This window comes from Helianthus annuus, chromosome 6, assembly GCF_002127325.2.
Source record: "Helianthus annuus cultivar XRQ/B chromosome 6, HanXRQr2.0-SUNRISE, whole genome shotgun sequence".
NCBI classification, from domain to species: Eukaryota; Viridiplantae; Streptophyta; class Magnoliopsida; order Asterales; family Asteraceae; genus Helianthus; species Helianthus annuus.
Window position 1 is genome coordinate 29723827 of NC_035438.2, and position 22223 is coordinate 29746049.

At 40.6% G+C, this 22223-nt stretch overlaps 1 protein-coding gene across 1 annotated transcript; it reads right to left on the reverse strand.

The window, feature by feature from the left end:
* Positions 1–11324: 11324 nt before the first annotated feature.
* On the reverse strand, positions 11325–14870 carry LOC110896054 (L-arabinokinase). Its single transcript, XM_022143479.2, has 15 exons — positions 14662–14870; positions 13966–14073; positions 13825–13893; positions 13662–13742; positions 13510–13586; positions 13294–13360; positions 13129–13186; positions 12969–13036; positions 12836–12898; positions 12676–12729; positions 12479–12578; positions 12275–12384; positions 12014–12133; positions 11842–11898; positions 11325–11654 (listed from the first exon to the last, which is right to left on the reverse strand). The coding sequence occupies exons 1-15, from the start codon at positions 14758–14760 to the stop codon at positions 11490–11492; spliced, it is 1296 nt and encodes a 431-aa protein (XP_021999171.1). The 5' UTR covers positions 14761–14870; the 3' UTR covers positions 11325–11489.
* Positions 14871–22223: the final 7353 nt, after the last annotated feature.

Here is a 22223-nt window from a genome sequence, read left to right on the forward strand (position 1 = left end):
CTGCCACGTCACCTATCTCCAGGCACTCTTTATTATATCGGACGACGAATGCTTCGAGCGATTCGTCGTCCCTTCGCAAGATGTTCATGACGTCCAACGAATCACGTTCGTGGCGTCGCTGCTGGCTAAAATGGGCGAGGAACTTGGTACGCAAGTCCTCGAATGAATCCAGTGATCCCACTGGCAAAGAATCGAACCATGCCCTGGCCAGGCCCGTAAGGGTCTGGGGGAAAAAATTACACCAAGTGGGTTCATCCCACTGGCCGTTGATGCCCGCGCCCATGAAGATGTTCATGTGGTCGTCCGGGTCGGTCGAACCACTGTATTTCCCAACGTTGAATGGGAACTTTGTTGTGGTGACATGGGCGTTGGCGATCCGCGTGCCGAACTTAGAATTTTCGGCCGCTGCCTTTGGCCTGTATGGTTCATTCGCAGGGCGCTTAGCCGCCCTGAGGTATGTGTTGCGGGGGTGACTGGGAGGAACGTAGTTGCGTCCTCCCGGTCTGCTGCTGGTGTCATGTGAATCACCGCGGTAGCTGTGGTCGTCAGGGTCGGTATGACCATACCCTTCGGTGTATGGTTGTGGGCCCAATCGGCTCTGAATGCCTGGGCCGCGTCGGGAGGTTGATCGCCTCCTGTCCTCGCCATGGGGGCCAAGGCGGGTATGTACCGGTCCTCTGGTGTGGGACCCGTATGAGGAATCGTCCTCGTTGAGGGTGTGGACCGAACAGTAAGACGATCCCCGTTCTTCACGTCGGCTTTTTGAAGCCGGGTGTGAATGTATCCTGCCGTCGTATTGTAAAATACGCTCAACAGGGGTGTGCGGTGCTGGGGTAAGCCCAGCTCGTATATTCGCTTCCGTACAAGCGCGGTTGTATGCTGCTGTCAGCAGGGCTGCCTGCTGCTCGTACCAGGTATGAACGGTCATGCCTGGTGGGATCACAGATGGAAACTGTGATAAGTCATGTCCAAACATAAAGGAGGGACTCCTTTGTGTGGACGTGCCGATGTGTCCGGGTTGGGAGGTCGAGGCATTGACCCCTACCGGAGGTGGGATTGGCGGATTTTGGTTATCCGCAGTGTTGTTTTGGTGATCAGTCATGATCGTGAGAGAGGGAAAAGGATGGTTTAGAAAGTGCTAAGAGTAGCGGTGGACGCCAATGATGAAACAATGGTTAACCGGGCAGGGTTAACACACTGGTCTCGTCAAGAAGGGTTAATCCCTTCCTCTCGAGGATCGCTGGCTGGATCACCGGTGGTTGATCTCCTGCACAAGGAAACAAGCCGTGACTCGTAACAAGGAGGATGGGGTGGGGGGTGCTCCTTGTTACCACTCTCCGGCGTGAGAATCAGTAGTTTGCTTGAGAAGCAAAGTAAGATAGTAGTAGTAGTGAGAGAGTTGTGAAGAGATATATCTCAAACCTGGTTTGGGGTTGGTATTTATAGCCGAGGAGTGAAGGAGGATGATGATGGATGGACTGACGACGTGCTGCACCTTTGCAGGTGTGTCAGGCTTGTCGGTTGTGGAGGTTACGCCACGTCAGCCCATTGCTTACGTAGCTCTGACAGGTAACTGCCATTGGTGCCACTTGCACTGTGGTGTCAGTCCCACTTGTTGAGTGCATAGGATGCGGTGCAAGCCGCATCGCTACGTGCGGTAACATCTGAAGTTACCGCGTCTCCTACTTGTGATCAAGGAATACGCGAGATGCGGTGCTAGCCGCATCGTCGTCCGCGGAGGCTATTTGCCTGCATCCCTTGTCGTGACGAAAATGCCCATATGGTGCGGTGTCAGCCGCACCGTTACGTTCATCTTCTTCTATGCCTAAGGTAAGGCTTTCTTGTATTGATAGAAGTGTTCACTGGATGCGGTGCGATGCCGCATCGCTGTGAATACTTCCGTTTTCATACACCAGATGTGATGCTATGTCGCATCACTCTACCGTTCTCATGTTCCATGTAAGTCCTCTTTCCTTACTAGATAGATTGGATTCAACCCTTGTGCCGACGCGTTCTCGCATGGGCACAAGTAGGTTGTTAGCTAGTGGGGGTTTTGATAAGGGTAATGGTCACTCGCGGTCGATGCTGACGCGAGATCTGGGACCATACCCCTTCAGTGTGCCATGGAAGGATGACCCATCAAAGACTTCTATTGGATGCGTGGGCGTACCACGAGCAGGTTCTGTCGGATCAGTATCTTCGTCCATATGATCTTCGGAGAAATGATCTTGTGGCCCTAACGGGACAAAGCCTGAAGGTTCCTGGATGTAGTCAGCTGGATTGAACTGACCTCTGAAGTATGGAGTAGGGTCGTCAAAATTTCGGTGCGATACCGAACGTTGTAGAGGTATGAAGGAGGGTTGCGGGTTGTTGGGATCATTCTCTGAATTTGGCCCGAATGAGTGCCGGTATGATGGCGTCGAGCTGTGCGAGGTAGAATGCCTCGCAGGTTCATAAAGGTCTCTTCGCCTTTGCGGTTCTTCGCTCCTTGTGGTTAAAGGAGCTCGCGTATTTGAAGGCCCGGCTTCGTGATCGTGATGAGTAACGATCTCTCCTCTGCCTCTTCTTCCCCTGCCTCTTCCTCGGAAAATCACTGGCGGCATATTTCCTGCTTTATAAAACTTTTAATACAAAAAGAAAAAGACAAAATTGGAATAACAATTCGAATTTGTCCTATGTTCTTGTCTAGACTCAAGTATGTGCAATTGTGTCACTGAGATTAAACACATTAGGATAGTGTTTAATTCACTCAATGTTGGCTCTGATACCAACCTGTCACACCCTGATTTCCCCGTGTCTCACCGGTGGGCCCGGTGGGGGATTACCGTGACGTAGTTGGCAACAATATAGTCAAACCACACAATTATATGAATGCACAGCGGAAGCATAAAGATAAATATAATTCAACCTTTTGAATGTAATATCAAGTGTATTACAGAAGTCGAATTGTATCCACGGGGGATCATAAATAAAATAAAGTATTGTTCAGTTAGATACAGCATCAAGTTTGCGAGACTATTCGTGATGCTAGGAAGCTATTACCAGCCAAATTTCGTGTAGTACCTGCACTTAATCTTTTGGGGAAAATACGTCAGTTTACACTGGTAAATACGTTCAACTGACACATTTGAAAATGTTTATTAAAATTGATTTGAATGCACGAGGCACAAACTCTTTTATAACTTGGGAAAATTATTAAAATCTTGTGAACGAATTACATGTCCTTTTATGCGTTCAGTAGCCCGGATCCTGTCCGGGTTAAAGATTAATAGACACACCACATTGCGTAAAACCGTAGTGTAAAAACCAACGGCTACGTCTTTTAATAAAAATAATGTCGACATAATATACCGGGTGTACGCCTACACCGGGATGTCGAGGTCGTGGCCATTTCGTAAAATGATGCCAAGGATATCCGGGACAACGGTCATTAACCCCCCAAAGGCTTTTAAGTAACAAGACTGTTTAAATGAGCCGATCACATTATTCAATTAACCACCTAAGCGATGGAAGATATGATGCTCAATCAAGCGGTATTAATATACCGTATCCCAAGCCCGTATAAGGGAAAATAAGTTAAAGTATTTACCTTTGCAAGTATATTCCTTAATGGATTACGTCACAGATAGCTTTTACTGGGGCTCCTATTCTGGAACGAAGGTTTTAATTAACCTATTAGAATCCTAACGGGTCTTTATATTGGCCGTAGCCTAGACCGGTTGATTTCGAAATATAAATACGGTTTAATCGCGCGAAAAGGCGAAAACCGAGAAAGGAGTGTGATTCTGACCCAACAAGTTCAGAGACTTGTCTTATATGGGTTTAAGGTTCACACTCTGGATTTTGGGGTCATAATGATATAATTTGACCCATATCGGCTAATTTACGAAAACTAGTTTCATAAGCCGAACCGTGCGCGCATTAGGAGAAACGGTTAGCCATGAGAGTCCTACGCTTATTTCCTAAGTCAATATTCCTTAAAGAGGTTGTGGTGTCAGTAGGATACCTTCCGTGATGCCCGTAACGAGTTTTAGTTAATATATCGCCCCGTAGGGGTTTTTCGGTCATTTTAAAGACTTTTAAAGAGCTTTTCGAGTTCTACAGGAAATCTGAGTTTCCCGAACAGTTTATAGAGTCCAAAATACTTTATTTATTATTTAAAATCAGTAGCAACTGGAATCGGGTCAAAAGACCTTGTAGAACTCAAGTTTCGGCCAAAAAGGGCATATTCGGTATTTACCGAACCGTAGCCATAACCGCAGGTTATGAGCAAGGTAAAAATTATTAAAAATCTTTAAAAATCCCAAAATATTATTTTATAACAGTGGGTAAAGGTTTTGGTGACGAAATCTTGGTTTAGATAGGCGTTATGCTAATTGCGCCGTTTATTACAAAAGTTTCTTATAAATGCGCAGCATAACTCTCATTCTAGATCTCGGATTGACGTGAAACTTTAAGGACATGCTTATAATTTAGTAAGCAAGGTTATGGTCCATTCACGTGTCCGAAATACTCGTTTTATTTTAAAAAGGCCGTTACGGTCAACTTTTAGGCGATTAACGGAAATGCGTAAAAGACTCGGACAACCAATGAACCGGTCACAGAGGGTTATACCATCATGTAACCTGGTCCTAAGAGAGTCCTAAGGCATATCTATACTTCACTAAAACGGGTCAGAACTGAAGTCAAAGCAAAAGTCAAACTTTTGCGACATTCGGCTCCGAACCGGGTCAATATAGCAAATGGTCGATTCAAACGAGCGTAAACAAGTTTATATGCTTAATATCATGTTTTATGAGTGTCTAAACAGGTTGCATATCATTTATATTACAGATTATGCAAGAATCGCAAAAATAGCTTTCTGTTGACTTTTTAAGCATTCGTTTGACTCGACATTTGAGCTAGTTAGAGTGGTGATCAGAGGGAACCCTTTTAGAGGTTTATTACCCACATGAATACCAACTCATAACTACTTTTGATCCGACAATTCACTGGACCATTTGTGATTTATAACTATGACAACCGTTAGTTACGACGGTTTGGTTTATGAGCTAAATCTATTGAAAAACAAGACCACAATGGTTAGGTAACTTACAGAAGCTGAAGGCAAGACTTAAGAACAAAGAAGAAAGCTTGAGAGCTCTTAGAATGATCAGTAGTTGAGTGTTTGAGGTGTGTGTTGGTTATGAACCAAACATGCCTATTTATAGTGTCCAATTTGCCTTAAGATCATTACACATTGGTCTACAACTGATCATGGATGATGGGCAGGTGTCCCAAGGTGCTATGGGTCGAGTAGGGGGCGCCCATGGCTCATTTATTGGTTGTTTGATCGTTCACTAGCTCAAAGGGCATGAAAATCCAAAGTTTCTGCATCTGGGCGTCCCACGCGGCCCCCCTGGAGGTTTAGGCACATTTTAACGCGGGCCGCCTGATGTTTAAAAATCAGACGCGAATAAGAGGTGGCTCGCGGCCCGCCTCCACTTAACCCAAAACATAACGCGGGTCGCGAGAGGTTAGATTTTCAGGTTTTTTAAATCTTTTGTAATTATGACAAAATCCTGGTAATTAATAACGAAATCTTTTGTAATTATTAACCTGACCTTTCGGGTTTGAAGGGGTAATTTTGCAGTTTGGCCCTCGGTTAATTACAACTAAGGACCTCGTGTTATTTACCCGCATTGTTAAGTCCCCGGTTAGTTTATTAATTATTCTGAAAGCCTTAACTTTCATTGTTGACGCTTTTAACCCTTCTTATACGAATTTGACCACAACTTTCTCGTTTTAAAACGGAACTTCGCGGAATTTATACAGTATATTCTAGTGAGCGTATAATACTGTTACAAAGCCTCGGGAGCGTTAAGGGGTCACTCAGAGGTATAATTTAAACATGTTGACACAGTTAACCCCTGTAGCTTGTAATCTCTCACTTTCTTCCGCGTTTCGCTTCCGTATGATCCATGATTTATTCGTTTGAAGGTACGAGCATCATTTAGGGTTACTATACAGTAAATTTACCCTTGTTTGACATTTATAACCCTCGAATTTATATACTTTCAAGGTTTGTCAACATTAGTCCTTTATTTAATATCAATGCCACGTGTAAACTAATGACACGTGTTAACACATTATTGGACACAAAATTTCGAGGTGTTACAATTCAGGGTGTTCATTCCATATGACACCACTGAAAGAAGCCTTCAAAGAATTGAAGATGGTGGACATTGGGTCTGTAAAGCTAGGAGATGACAGACCTTGTTAGATTCTTGGCATTGGTACAGTCACAATGAAGACAGAATCTGGCATCACGTTTGATCTCAAAGATGTGAGGTACATTCCTGATCTTAAGAGAAGTTTATTATCTCTTGGTACTTTAGAGAAGATGGGATATCATGTTAGTCTTAGAGACGGAAAGGCCAGGGTTATAAAAGGGTCTATGGTGGTGCTCAGTGGTACTAGAATCAAGAATAACATTTACATGTTGGATTGTAAAGTTGTTGATGGGGTTGCTGCTGTGGCAAGTGAAGAAGGTGATGATGAAGCTCTGAAGTGGCATAAAAGACTTGGTCATATAAGTCAACAAGGCCTGATTGAGTTGTCCAAACAACAAGTTCTTGGTGATCTAAAGAACTGTGATATAAGCTTTTGTGAAAGTTGTGTTTTGGGCAAACAGAAAAGAGTGAAATTCAGCAAAGGAAAACATAGTTCTAAGAGAGTCTTGGACTATGTTCACTCTGATCTGTGGGGGCCTACAAGAACAGAAACCTTGGGAGGTGGTAGGTACTTCTTATCCATCATAGATGATTACTCAAGAAGAGTGTGGGTGTATGTGCTTAAACACAAGAGTGATACTTTCAAGAAGTTTCAAGAATGGAAAGTATTGGTGGAAAATCAAACTGAGAAGAAAGTGAAGAAACTCAGAACAGATAATGGGCTGGAGTTTTGTAATCATGAGTTTGATAAATTTTGCAAAGAAAATGGTATTGCCAGACACTTAACCATTCCTGGTACTCCACAACAGAATGGTTTGGCTGAAAGGATGAACAGAACTTTGTTAGAAAGAGTGAGGTGTATGTTGGCAACCTCAGGAATGCCAAAGAAGTTCTGGGGAGAAGCTGTATCCACTGCAGCTTATTTAATCAATAGATGTCCTTCATCAGCAATACAGATGAAGACACCTATGGAGATGTGGTCTGGTACTAAACCTGAGTATGAAGATTTAAAAGTTTTTGGGTCATTGGTGTATTCTCATGTGAGTGATGATAAGCTGGATCCAAGATCTCAAAAGTGTGTAATGCTGGGATATACTGAAGGTGTAAAGGGATACAGGCTTTGGAGATTGCAAAATCCAAAGGTGATAGTGAGCAGAAATGTTCAGTGCAGGGAGAATGTCCTGTACAAAGATGTTATGGAGTCAATAAACAGAAGTGTATCCAAGAAAGATGATCTTCAGTTTGAGGTGGAGCCAGTGTTAGACAGACCAAAGGTGATTGTTGAAAGGTCTGGTACAACTCAGGGTGAAACAAGTCAAAGTGGAAGTCCTGGTTCAAGTCAGGATGAGACAAGTCAAAGTGTACCAAATTTGGAGGATTACATTTTGGTGAGAGACAGGTCAAAGAGAAAAGCTGTGAAACCACTGAGGTACAGAGATCAAGAAGATATTTCTGCAGTCGCTTTTGTAGCAGCAGAGAATGAAAGCATCTATGAACCTCTAACTTTTGAAGAAGCTGTTAATTCAGAAGATAGTCAAAAGTGGTATAAAGCAATGGACGAAGAAATGGAGTCTTTGTACAAGAATGGTACGTGGGAGTTGGTAAACAAGCCAAAAGATCAGAAGTTGGTGTCTTGCAAGTGGATCTACAAAATTAAAGAAGGTGTCAAACCAGGAGAAGGTCCAAGATACAAAGCAAGACTGGTGGCTAAGGGATTTACTCAAAAGGCAGGTGTTGATTACAATGAGATCTTTTCTCCTGTAGTCAAACATGTCTCAGTTAGAGTTATATTGTCATTGGTTGCATCATTAGATCTGGAGTTGGAACAAATGGATGTGAAAACTGCATATTTGCATGGTAATTTAGAGGAAAAGATCCATATGGCACAACCAAAGGGATATGAAGTCAAAGGCCAAGAAGATAAGGCATGTTTACTAAAGAGGTCCTTGTATGGGCTGAAGCAGTCTCCCAGACAGTGGTACAAAAGATTTGATGAATACATTGTGGGCAGTAGTTTCAGCAGGAGTCCTTATGACAGTTGTGTGTATCATAGGGAGTATGACAGGGGTAAATTTGTCTATTTACTCTTGTATGTTGATGATATGCTGATAGCTTGTGAAAGCAAAAGCCAAATAGAAGAAACCAAAGGACTGTTGATGAGAGAATTTGAAATGAAGGATTTGGGGAAAGCCAGGAAGATACTTGGTATGGAAATCCACAGAAACAGGGCAGAAAAGGTGTTAACACTGTCTCAATCTTCTTATATTGAGAAAGTGTTGAAGAATATGGAATGGGAGAGTGTAAGCCTGTTACAACTCCTCTTGCAGCTCATTTTAATTTGTCAAAGAAAGATTGTCCTCAAACAAATGAAGAGGAAGAATACATGAGCAAAGTTCCATATGCAAACACAGTTGGGAGTCTGATGTATCTCATGGTCTGCACAAGACCTGATATTGCATATGTTGTTAGTGTGGTGAGCAGATATATGGCAAATCCTGGTAAAAATCATTGGGCAGCAGTGAAGTGGATTCTCAAGTATTTGGCTGGTACAAAGAAACTTGGTTTAAAGTTTGAGAGTCATGCTGAGAAGGAGAACATGGTCAGTGGTTATGTTGATTCAGATTATGCAAAAGACAAAGATAATGGCAGATCAATAACTGGTTATGTGTTCTCAGTCATGGGGAATGTGGTGAGCTGGAAGTCTCAGTTGCAGCATGTTGTGGCACTACCCACAACTGAGGCTGAATTCATATCTTTAACTGAAGGGGTAAAAGAGTCTTTATGGTTAAAGGGTATGGTTGCTGATCTGGGAATCAGGTTGGATGGTGTGGAGGTGAATTGTGATAATGAAGGTGCTGTTCAGTTGTCAAAGAACAGTGTATTTCATGAGAGAACCAAACACATCAATGTGAAGATGTTTTGGATCAGAGATGTGGTGACTTCTAAGGAAGTGGTGGTCAAGTGGGTTGGAATAGATGTTAACCCAGCTGATGTGATGACCAAGGCTTTGCCAGGTGCAAAGTTTACATTTTGCCTTAACTCATTAAGTTTAGGTTAAACTGAATTGTTACTTAGGTGGAGATTGTAGAGAAAAAGTAACATTTCAGTTGTAACCACTGATGAGTATTAATAAATAAGCAAACCACTGTTTGGGGCTAAACGAAGACAAACAGCTGATGGAATTCTAAGCACTGCTTGTGATTAAACACTGATGGTGATTAACTACTGAGGGTAACAACTGATTGTGGTATAACAGCTGCTGCTGGAATAAGCAGTAGATAGTGAATAAGTAGTTTAACACTCTGATAAGGAGTAGATCAGTGCTTAAGGTGTTGAAGAGCAGTTGTTTAGTTACAAGGTCTGATACTTACATTCTTGTAAGTTCAGGGGGCGTTTGTGGAAATTCTTACAACGGATAGTTGTAACTGAATTTGTGAGTTTAGTATAAATAGGGGGTTGCAGTAGATTGTATAGTCAGTTCATTACTTTTCAATTTCTTGTAATTTCTTTCTTGTAATTCTCTTTCACATTCAATAAGATTCAATCGTTAATCGTTGATTCTCTGGGTCAATTTCTGGGTTGTTTTTATAACAGTAATATTACTTTGCGGTTTTGTCTGATCAAACTCTCGATGTGATCGTTGTTCCAAAAGAAAAGGGCTCGTTCCGCCACCTAAAAATTTACAAGAAAAACGAGAGAATCACCTATCCTTAAAAAAACATCAATAAAAAAGCTTCGATTTTTATTACAAGAACTACCCTCAAGGGCCCTTTTTTGTGGGCCATTTTTGGCGGTGGACGGTGATAGATTTGAAAATTCTTGAATGAGTCATTTAAACAAGAGCATGTGCAGAATAACTAATTTATGAATATGAGGAAATACCAAATCTACCCTTCAACACAGCATCAATCAAAAAGTTTGTATTTTTGTGGTAAATGAATAAATGAGGATCTTATTACCATTATAAATCAATAATCTTGAATGCCATAATCAACAAACTCTGATAAAAGATAGTGAGTTCATGCATATGATAATAAGGAAATACCAAATTAACCCCTCAACACGACAACATAAAAAAGCTTCGATATTCTTTTTTCAAGAACTACCCTCAATGGTTCACTTGTGATAAAGTTAAACAACGATCTTATGACCATTCCGATATAAAAACAATCTGATAAAAGAAGACGGGTTTGAGTGATAGCCTAAACGCTAAAGGTCCATCAGTTTAAGCGCGAAAACGAAAACATGACCCCTCTAGATAATTCTACAGCCTCTATCTTATGCCGGTTTTGCCACGTTTGTGTAACAAAACTAGAAGAATCTATTTGCTTTGGTCATTTAATATCAGGCTTGTGGGTATGGTGACGGAGATGAAGCCGGCGACGGGATGAAGACGGAGGGGGCGGCACGGTGTTCAAACCGGCGACGGAGGGGGGACCCATTGTTTTGCTCCGTCCTGGACGTCGGAATACCAACGGAGAGGACGATGACTGGACGGCGACAGGGGTGGCGGCACGGTGTTCAAACCGGCGACGGACCGGGACGGTAGGGGGGCGACCCCCATACCGTGTAGTCTTATATCTTGTAGGTCCTATTTAGCTTACTTGAAGAAAAATGAAGACAGCCCCCCCCCCCCCCCCCCCCCCCCCTAATAACTAAAATACAAAGGTATCAACAAACAGAAGTTTATACCAACTTCCTCTATTATTCACTTTGTGGGTCCCATCTTTATTTCTTCATAAGTAAAAGATTAAATGGTTAAAAACGAATAAAATGACCGGACAAATTCTATATGTGTTCAACGGATTTTAAAAAGCTAACCGTAATAGTTCACTTCTTGATTTACCTACTAATTCCTAATGCAACATAACTATAACTAAATCTCTAAAGCACAAGGAATATACAAATCAATTATAACAATGAGAACTAGGTGTTGAATTAAGGGGTACTAAACGGGTCGTGTTCATGGGTTGGCAGGTTCAACCCGACCCCTTAAATTTTAGGCGAACCCGAACACGACCTGAATATTCACGGGTTGACCCAAACACGACCCAAACAATTTGTATTAAGAGAATAACATATACTATAGTCAGCATAAACACAAACAAAAAGTAAATCTACTTAAATTTCAAATTTCAAAATAGAAATGTTCTTTTCATTCTGTTTCTCTAAATTCATTGAACAAATGATGTCAACCTCCATATAGTTGAGGTTGATTAAGCAATTACAATAACACGTCCATTTACATGCTATTAAACTGAAATGGTAACAACAGCTCTAACAACTCTCACACAAACTTGAACCATTATTATCTACTGAATGTGATCCGGTACGTAGACCAAGTTCAAATTCAGCCCTCACGTACCATTCTGGGATATTGGTATCTCCTTCGTGAACTCTTTGTAACTGATATCCATCGCGTAGTCTCTGGGCTCCACTAAGCTAAACATTAAGACAATAAAGTAGGATTAAAACAATGAACAGAATACCAATACAAATGCTACTATTTGCTCTCATTATACCCATCATACTAACTCTACATTAGGTTCCATCTATTTTCCTTTCATTTGTTGAAATCAATAAAATGAGGAGTAAAAGTTAGTTAGAATATGAATTGTGAACCGCGTACTTTGTCTGATGCATAATTCTTTCCATCAGCTGCATCCTGCAAAATACGAGCTGCGACCTGAAAATATTAAAAAAGAAAAAAATCAAAGAATAAGTGAAGTTGAAGGCTTTTGCTTGAATTCTTTATATCCGGGAGTGTTAATAAAAAATAACAATGAAGAAACTGAAAATACCTGGCCACCATTGACCCCACCATCATAGTTCGGTTTTAAACTAGTTGCTCGTTCAAGGTATGGTCTCCAATGACCCTCGAACAAATCCCTCTTTATCATCTCAACACCACCTCGATAATACTGATAAAAAGTTTGTTAGTGCACTTAGTTATAAAAATAAAGGTGGCAAAAAAGTGTTTGTGGGCCAACCAGACCCATTTAACCGAACCTGTTGACCCTTAACCCGACCCACCTGAACTACTCAGCTAATTAACCATTTACCTCAAGCATATTTCTCAAAAATGGTTCTTCATTGAAATTATCTCTGCGAATATATACAACAGGTAACTTGTACGCCAAGGCTTCACTAACAGTTCCGTATCCAATTTTTCCTGAAATATCATATGGATAATGAGACAAGAAAGCTTTATTTTCTTATTATTATTATACTAAAATCTGTTAAAAGTATAAACATCCGTCACTAACCAATCATGCAATCAGATGCTGCCATGACATCAGGGGTATACGCGTCTTTTGGCAGCTTTATGAAATTGGGAGGAAGCTCATGTTCAAATGCTCCACAAACCTAAAAAGCATGCGAATTAGAACGTTTTTTCTAATACAAAATACTTTTCAACCGACTGAATCATAGTATCTCGGGGAACGTGCAAATTAGAACATACCAGGCAGAGCCAACCAGGAGGCAAATATTCCTCTTTTAACTTCCAACCTGCTGGCTACAAATTTTCATAAACATTGCATTATTTCTAAAGATAAAGATAAATACCAAAACCGATCCATAACAACGCACATATTTGACATGTAAATGAACCATTAACTTACTTGTCCACCAAAATTGAGTATAACTAGCTTCACATCCTCACTAATTCCCATTTCACTCCTCACCTGCAAGTGTAAACATTATCAAAATACCGAATTAAAATAGTTGTAGAAAAAACAATTTTATGTTACAAACCTCCTTCCGTGATTTATGCAGTCTCCTTACAACCAACGGCACATCAATAACGTCCCTAAAAGCAGGCACTGGACAGGATATTTTTCAACGAAAAATGTATTATTTAAAACATAACAAGACTATTCAAGCCCATTAAATAAAAAAAATGTAGGAAAATTACTCGGGCTATATCCAGGTAGACGAATTAGGAGTTCGCAATGTGAATAGTCCTCAGCTATCTGTTTAAATCATCAACATATTAAATTCTATTTATTATTCCCAAAATCGACCCGACATAAGTTTACACACCGAAAACAATAACTTATTACACAGCAAAAAACAGTACCTGAGAAATTATTGACTTATGATGATATCCAGCAGTCGCCACATATTCCGAATAAATGAAGTCCCAACTGTAGTAATGAAATTAAAGAAAAATAAATAGACAAATAACATGAGCAACGGTAAGTTTTAAATTAGAAGTTACTTTTTTAACCATCAATACACATTACTTGAGATTATTTTGTGCTACTAAAAGGGCATTTTAGACATTCACAGTTACCTGAAATTCCCAACACAAACCGAGCGTATGCCAGCATCAGCTGCTGCACGACATGCAACCGCAACAACATCTGTGATCTGTTATACAAAACAATTTCCACAAGTGATTCTTTAATGGTTATAAATATATAAACATGCTATGCTATTAATTACCACTAAGTCCGCTTTGATGGAGTTCAGCCACTCAACTTCTGTAGCCAAAATAGAAGCACGCGCAACAACTGTCTCAGAATACTGCATCGACCAAAAGACATACAACAACGTAAAAACAATGTAAAACTTAAAACTAAAATTTGAGATTAGTCTCTTGACACACCTTTTCCAAAGAGGCAACCGGATCCACCGTTAAAGCATCCGCTTGAACAGCACCACAGTCCAACACTAGCTATTACAACACGTAGTAACCCAGTCAAGAACGATCAAATCACGTAATGTGTTAAAAGATTTCCACAACCACCTTTCGAAGAAAAAGGCGTGGCGATTGTATTTCGGTGGTGAAGACAAAGTCCGGTGCACCGGTCACCACATGAACATCATGGCCCGCAACAATAAGGTGGCGTACAACCTACACAGATATGTCATGAAATAAACAGTTAGGCTGGATGGTGTGGTTTAACTAGTAGAAGCTAGTTAAAGCGCCAATGTCATTGCCATGCAGGCAGTTGGGCTTTAACTAGCCCACCCTTTAACAAACGCGGTGTGGGTTAACTGAAAAAGGTGTTGAAGTGGCACCACGTGATTGGTTAAAAAATAAAAACAAACACACAGACTCTCTCTCTCTCTCTCTCTCCATCTCACACTCATCTCTCTCTCTATCTCTAGCCTATCGCGCCCGTTAAGTCGTTAACAGAATGGCACTCGGGTGAGCCGTAGTAAATCTAATAAGGACCATAGGGGTATTTCTTGATAGTTGAGGGGTCTTGTTGTAAGAATAGCAACGAACTAGTAGTTAATCGGAAGTACAAATCAATGTCTCTCTCTCTAGATTTGTTTCTTCTCTCTGTTAATTTGATCTTAACCAAAACGAAAGGAAGATAATGATTCTTGAAGTAACAATAATCAGAAGCAAAAACAATTTATGATTTGACAATGGTGGAGACGATTAAACCCTGCCTACAGAAAATGAGAATATGAAATTGGGTGAAGGAATTACCTCAACAACACGTGTGGCATGACCGAATCCATGACCAGAAACATAATAGGCGAAAACTAGATGTTTTCGGGAACCTGACACTCCATCTTCGATCCTCATCAGAAATCTTGATTGATCCAAACAATGTGAGTAACCAATTTTGTATTGATTTAAGCAAATTGGGGGGTTTTATGAAGTGAGATCCCAAATGGTAGTTGGTACGACTAACCAGAATACGACGTTAAATTTCAAATTTGGGGGTGGTTATTATACTTAAAATTCTCAAATAATCTCTCGCAATTTATTTTATTTTGTTTATTTTTCATTACTAACTAGTCTTAAGCCCCGAGCGTTACCGGGGTGTAAAACCATGCAACCAAGGTTACGGAGTTGGGGGGTGTAAAAACATGCTAAGTAGCAACCCGACAATGACCAAAATGGGAAAATGGGAAAATGGTAAAATATTAACACGGTTTCGTAACACCATGTGACGTAAAAAGTGTAGGAACCGTTCGCGTAAATAAATAAAATAAACAAATTTTATTATACGATTACAATTCAGAAATAAAGAAAACTAACAACAATTACAATTACAACTGAAATAAAAGGAAAAACAAGAAAAGAGATGAAGCAGAATCGCTGAGGCACGTGTTCACACGCTTCCCTTAAAACAAATTCCAAGTCTCCCATGAATACTCGTTTTGTTTCCCAGGGTACAACGGCCGGAGCAGAAGTACTGCCGGAATTGGCACAGGAACCCGACGTCTACCTTAAAAGCTGCAAGAAAAAGATCAGTAGTAGAGAGAGAGTTGTTTGCATAAGCTGTTGTGTTGCTGGTGTACTTCTGCAGTGGTGGAGATGCTGTATTTATATTGCATCTGAATCGAAACAGTCAAAAGAATTAAAGGAGAGGTTTAAATTGCATTAAACGTCTTCAATGCAATTTAATACGTCATTTAATTCTCAGTCAAAGACCGTTAACTCGTCTTTCGAAGCTAAACTTTAACTGCACTGTCATTCAATGCTGGAAGCTTCTGCGCGCGCGCGCAAGACACACTGGTGCGCGTGCAGGTCTGCACGCTCATGCGCGCGTGCACCACACTGACTCAGGTCCATGCGCGTCTGCGGGCGTGTGCCACGTCACCTGTGAGCCTATACGAGCACGCCACACAGTCGCGTCGTTTTGGCTCACTCTGATGCGCCACGCACGCCACAACAGGGCCCATGCACCATGCGCAACCGCGCGCCTTCGTGCCACGTGTACTCGCGCGCGGACTGCTACGTCACGCGCCTCGAACTTGCACGCCACTTCACCGACCTCTGTGATCCACCACGCGCACGCGGTCAAAAATACGCGCCGCGCATGCCGCTTCACCGGCCTCTGTGATCCACCACGCGCACGCGGTCAAAAATACAAAGGCGGCTCTCAAGCGGCGATGCGAAGTGCAAAGTGCGCCATCAAAGCACCACATTGCGCCTCATCGCCCACGCCACGCACGCGTGTGCGAGTTAGGGTGCTCCGCACCCTTCGCGAGGACACTTAGGTAGCGTTTGGTTTGAAGGAATGAAAGGTGGAATGGAATGGATCATTCTGATAGAATGAAAATAAACATGTTTGGTTATCATTGGTAATGGAATGGAGCATTCCAAGGGAATGTAACTCCTTCCAAATATAGCAATTTCCATTCCTTGGTATGTAGGTGTTTTTTTTCCATTCCTTCAAGGAATGGAAAGAAATATGTTATTATTATTATTATTATTATTATTATTATTATTATTATTATTATTATTATACTTTTATTTGTATTTATATTTATATTTATTAATATTCATACTAATATTAATATATATGAAAAATCTATTATTAATTTTTATCACTAATATATTATTATTATTATTATTATTATTATTATTATTATTATTATTATTATTATTATTATTATTATTATTATTATTATTGAGTCAATTATATTTTTGTCGCTTTAATACAGTTGTGTTTACTTCATTTTTTTTGTTTATCAAATTGTACAAAGTAATGAGTCATTCTATTCATATATGAGTAACCAAACATCACAATGGAATGGAATGATCCATTTCATTCCGTTGTCCATTCCATTACCTCGTCCATTCCATTCTCTCATCTATTCCATTACCCCATACCAAACAGACCCTTAGTGTGTGCTTCCATAAACAATAAGGAGGGAGAGTTCCCACTTAAATACCCATTTAAGTTCCATCTCTCCTCCGATGTGGGACAAGGTGCTACTCTCCCTTTTGTTTCAGCATTCAATGTTTCAAACACCCAACTTTGAGCATCGATATCTCATTCATCTTAGCTCCGTTTTGGACGTGGTTTAGTTCGTTGCGAAGTTCTTCCGACATAGAACACAAACCCACAAAAAAATATATAAAACCCGCTCATTTTCTTATATTTATTTCCAGTCCAAAATAGGAAAAAATCATTTTCCTATATTTGTGAAAAATGTTATTTTCACCAATTTTCCAACAATCCCCCACATGAAAAATGTTATTTTCATCAAATTTCCAACAATCCCCCACATGTATGGAAATCGATCTTTTCCTTACATTTTTCAACGATAAACTTCGACAGTTGAGTATTGCGAGATAGGTAGGTTGTAACCTTTGAACCTTCTTTTGTGAAGCATACTTAGCTTACTAGCGGTTTGTAGACGCGATGTCCTTCAACATACCCCCATTTGTGTAAACGACATTACACTTCACACAATACTCTCCCTGGTCTGGCCAACCCCTCATTGTCGTGTCCTATTATGGTCCTGGAACACTAGCATGGTTCTGCGAGAGCTCTAGGATTTGCGCACCCCACAAATCCATTCGAAGCGACCCCACTTCTCTCTAACATAGGTGATTCCTCTGAATCATTAAAAGCATCATGGTTAATTTGGATTTACTCAAAATCCTTAACCTCAACATGCTTAACCTCACTTCATGTCACTGATTGGAATGGACTGGGAAGTATATATAACTCCCTTTTATTTAGTTTGGGGTACTCCCCCACAGTGACTCCGTTTTGGTAATATGATTAAGTTATCCTATTAAACTTAGATCTTAGGATCTCCAGTCAACTAAGTTAGGTTTCCCTCATATTCCCATTTATCACGGGCTTTAGTCCCATTCCTCTTGACGACGTTTCTACTAACTCTCTGCTTAAGCCTTTTGTAAATGGGTCTGCAATGTTATCCTTTGATCTCACATAATCAATTGTGATAACACCCGTTGAGAGTAGTTGTCGTACCGTGTTATGTCTACGTCGCATATGCCTTGATCTGCCATTGTACATCAAGCTTTGAGCTCTACCAATCGCTGATTGGCTATCACAATGTACACATATGGCTGGCAAAGGCTTTGGCCATCTTGGAATATATTCCACGAATTGACGTAGCCATTCCGCCTCCTCGCCTGACTTATCCAAGGCGATAAATTTAGATTCCGTTATGGATCTTGCTATGACCGTTTGCTTAGAAGACTTCCAAGAAATAGCAGCTCCTCCAAGTGTAAACACGTAACCACTTGTTGATTTGGAATCTTTATTATCCGATATCCAGTTTGCATCAGTGTATCCTTCGATCACTGCTGGTTATCGGGTATAATGCAGTCCATAATCTCTTGTGTATATTATGTATCTAAGCACCCTCATGACAGCTTTCCAATGATCCGCGCACGGATTGCTGGTGTATCTACTTAGCCTACTCACCGCGTAAGCCAAGTCGGGTCTAGTACATGTCATTAGATACATTAGACTGCCAATAATTCTTGAGTACTCTAACTGAGCAACTCCATCTCCTTTATTTTTCTTGAGATGTTGGGAGGTATCAACTGGAGTTCGAGCTACACTCGTATCTCCCGAGTTGAATTTTTCAAGAATTTTATCCACATAGTGACATTGACTTAACACAAGACCATCTTGGGTTCTTATGATCTTTACTCCAAGAATCACATCCGCTAAACCCATGTCTTTCATGTCAAATCTCGCTTTCAACATGATTTTAGTAGCTTTGATAATTTTATCATTACTCCCAATGATAAGCATATCGTCTACATAAAGGCATAAAATCACATAACTTTCATTTGTGTCTTTGAAATAAATACATTTGTCGCACTCATTTATTTTGAAACCATTGTCAATCATGACATGATCAAACTTTTGGTGCCATTGTTTTGGTGCTTGCTTCAAGCCATACAAAGACTTGACGAGTTTACATACTTTACCCTCTTGACCTGGGGCGGAGAAACCTTCAGGTTGCTCCATGTAAATCTCTTCTTCTAAATCGCCATTTAGAAATGCGGTTTTAACGTCCATTTGGTGAACTTCCAAATTTCTTAAAGCCGCTATAGCAAGAACCAATCTAATCGAGGTTATGTGCGTCACAGGCGAGTAGGTATCAAAGTAATCTAGACCTTCCTTTTGTCTAAATCCTTTAATCACCAACCTAGCCTTGTATTTATCAATACTTCCATCAGTTTTCATCTTCCTTTTGAATATCCAACGATATCCAAGTGGTTTGCAACCAGGTGGAAGATCTACTAACTCCCAAGTATGATTTTGCAATATCGAATCAATTTCGTTCTTTATTGCTTCTTTCCATTGAGGTTCTTCTGAAGAGGAAACCGCTTCGCGATATGTATTGGGCTCGCCCTCAACCATATAGCTAACGAAGTCTGGACCGAAGGATTTTTCAACCCTTGGCCTTTTACTTCACCTACGATCACTTTCTTCAACCTCAGGTCGTTCATGTGTCTTATCATAAACTACCTCATCAACTGGTGTATATGAGCTTTCATCTACTTCAAAATTAAGTGTTGATAACGTTGCATGTGTTTGTCTTCTCAAAGGAAACACATTTTCAAAGTAAGACACAACGTTAGGATTCACCCCCTGATAGTGTTAACGTGTACATCAGGATTCTTGGACTCATGTACAAGAAAGCGATGTGCACTACTTTGATGCGCATACCCAATAAATATGCAATCAACAGTTTTGGGCCCTATCTTAAGAGCCTTAGGAGGTGGTACAATCACCTTTGCTAGGCACCCCCACACTTTTCAAGTAGGGATGAGCATATCGGTATCCGATACCGAACCGATACCGATACCGCCTAATACCGATCCCGAATTTCACCCAAACTAGGTACCGCTACCGATACCGAAACATGTCGGTTAGGTATCGGTACGGTACGGTATCGATATTATACCGTATTTTGAGGGTCGGTATCGGTATAATACCGATACCGTACCGTACCATACCGATACCGAAAATGCCAAAAAGTGGATACCGATCGGGATACCGATCGGGATCGGGATCGGTACGGGATCGGTACGGGATCGGTATGGGATCGGTATTCGGTGGCATATGCTCATCCCTACTTTCAAGTATTTGTATGAAGGCTTCTTCCTTTTCCATAACTCATATGGAGTTTCGTCTCTCTTTTTGAGTGGTATCTTGTTCAAAAGATAATTAGCCGAGAGAATGGCTTCCCCCCACATTTCCTGGCTCACCCCATAACTTATCAACATGGCGTTCATCATTTCTTTCAATGTACGGTTCTTTCGTTCCGCTACGCCATTTGATTGTGGAGAATAAGGAGGTGTACACTCATGTACAATGCCACTTTTTGCGCATAAATCGGCAAAAGGTGCAACATATTCGCCTCCTCGATCGCTTCTCAAAGCTTTTATCTTCTTTTGAAGTTGATTCTCAACTTCATTTTTATACAAGATAAATTTACTTATTGCTTCATCTTTACTTTTTAATAAATATACATAGCAATATTTAGTACTATCATCAATAAACGTGATGAAGTACTTATTTCCACCTCTTGTGGGTACCGCTTTTAAATGACAAATATCGGTGTGAATTAAATCAAGGGGTTCGGTTATTCGTTCAACCGATTTCGATGATGATCTTGTAAGTTTGGATTCTACGCAAGTTTCACATTTATAATGTGAATCAATATGGAATGTTGGTATACAATTTAAATTGATTAAACAGCGTATTGAATTAAAATTTACGTGACCTAATCTACCATGCCATTTATTCGAATCAGAAAACTCAAGCACATAAGTAGAAGTAGTAGCAATTTTATTCATGTTCTTTTTGACAGCCATTACATTCAATTTGAACATATCATTTTGGGCATAGCCCTTGCCAACATACATTCCCCGCTTAGTAAGTACAAATTGATCGCTCTCATAAACTAAACGAAATCCAAACTTATTAAGCAACCATCCCGAGACTAGGCTCTTGCGCAAGTCTGGGACATATATCACGTTGCTTAAAGTGAGCTCCTTCCCTGAAGTCCACTTCAAAATCACCGTTCCTTCACCCTTGATGTCCGCGGTGGCTGCATTTCCCATGTACAGCTTCTCATCTCCCGCAAGCTCCTTGAAGGTGGTAAAGAGGCTCCTGTCTGGGCACACATGACGGGTGACGGGTCGCTTGTCACACCCTGGCTTTGCGGAAGCGTGGTTAATTTGTGTGACTTCTTAATACCATAGCTTAATCATAACAAAGCTATATGAATTTAAAAACCATGCAAGTCATCCATTAAGTTTTTGAAAACATCATACAATACCATTGTTTTTAACATGCAACCATAACTTTGTTCAGTAACATTACAACTTATAACAAAACATAAACGTGATTTAGGGATTGTGTCTTGTCCAGGTAAGAGACACAACCCTAAACCCTGATGACTTCATGACCAGTGCAGCGGAAAACGTTCCATACCGTGCCAGATCCGTTTAATTTCCTGAAATACATGTGAGTTGAAAAATCAACAATAATGTTGAGCGAGTTCACGTGTAGGTGAGTATGTAAAACATTTGTGAGTATAAAAATAGTTATGGTATGTAGCAGTGTAAGATGACTTGTGATCATCAATGGTTTGCAAGGCCACTGACATATGTGAAGTGCAAATAGGGAGACTCAAACCTAGCAGATTTCGCCACGGCAAAGTATGTGGACAAAGTCACCCCACGGTCCGTTTCTAGTTTGGCCGGGGGCTGGGCTCGCTACACCCAGATAGATCTACCGCTCCTGTCCCTCCATGAGGACTAATGGCCCCATGTTGTTCCTATCCACTCACATGATCGTATAACACCTCCTTACGTTAAACATACCGTTGTAAAGTACTCGTAAATCATAGTAACATGTATTTCACCCCCGCAGTTAAGTAAACTGAAAACAGTTAGAGAAAAGGGGGACATGAACTCACAGTGAATGCGTATCTCTACCAAGTAATCCGAATATCCGAAGCTGTGCAACGACCTAGAGGTGCTAATTCTATTAGACGGATGGCCGTGCCTTAGCTTTATAACTTACATTTTTAGGAGATGGTTAGACAACCGTTTCGTGTACATACTTGGTATTTTACTTTCCTTCCCAAGGATGGGGGATTTAAATACATGTGTATTTATACTATCTCATTAAGTCCCACTTAATATATTTTTATTTCTCTTTCCAAAATATAATTATTTTTCTCAAAAATAATATATTTTCTCTTTACATAATACTTTCCAAAATAATACGTTGACAACATATGTGT

What these genes read in the sequence shown, in the direction of transcription:
- LOC110896054 (XM_022143479.2), bottom strand. Translation starts at nt 14,760, where the DNA reads ATGAGGATCGAAGATGGAGTGTCAGGTTCCCGAAAACATCTAGTTTTC. An exon ending in CACGCCTTTTTCTTCGAAAG is followed by an intron (nt 13,894 to 13,965) that starts GTGGTTGTGGAA and finishes GTGTTGTAATAG; the next exon opens with CTAGTGTTGGACTGTGGTGC. An exon ending in AGAATTATGCATCAGACAAA is followed by an intron (nt 11,655 to 11,841) that starts GTACGCGGTTCA and finishes CTTAATGTTTAG; the next exon opens with CTTAGTGGAGCCCAGAGACT.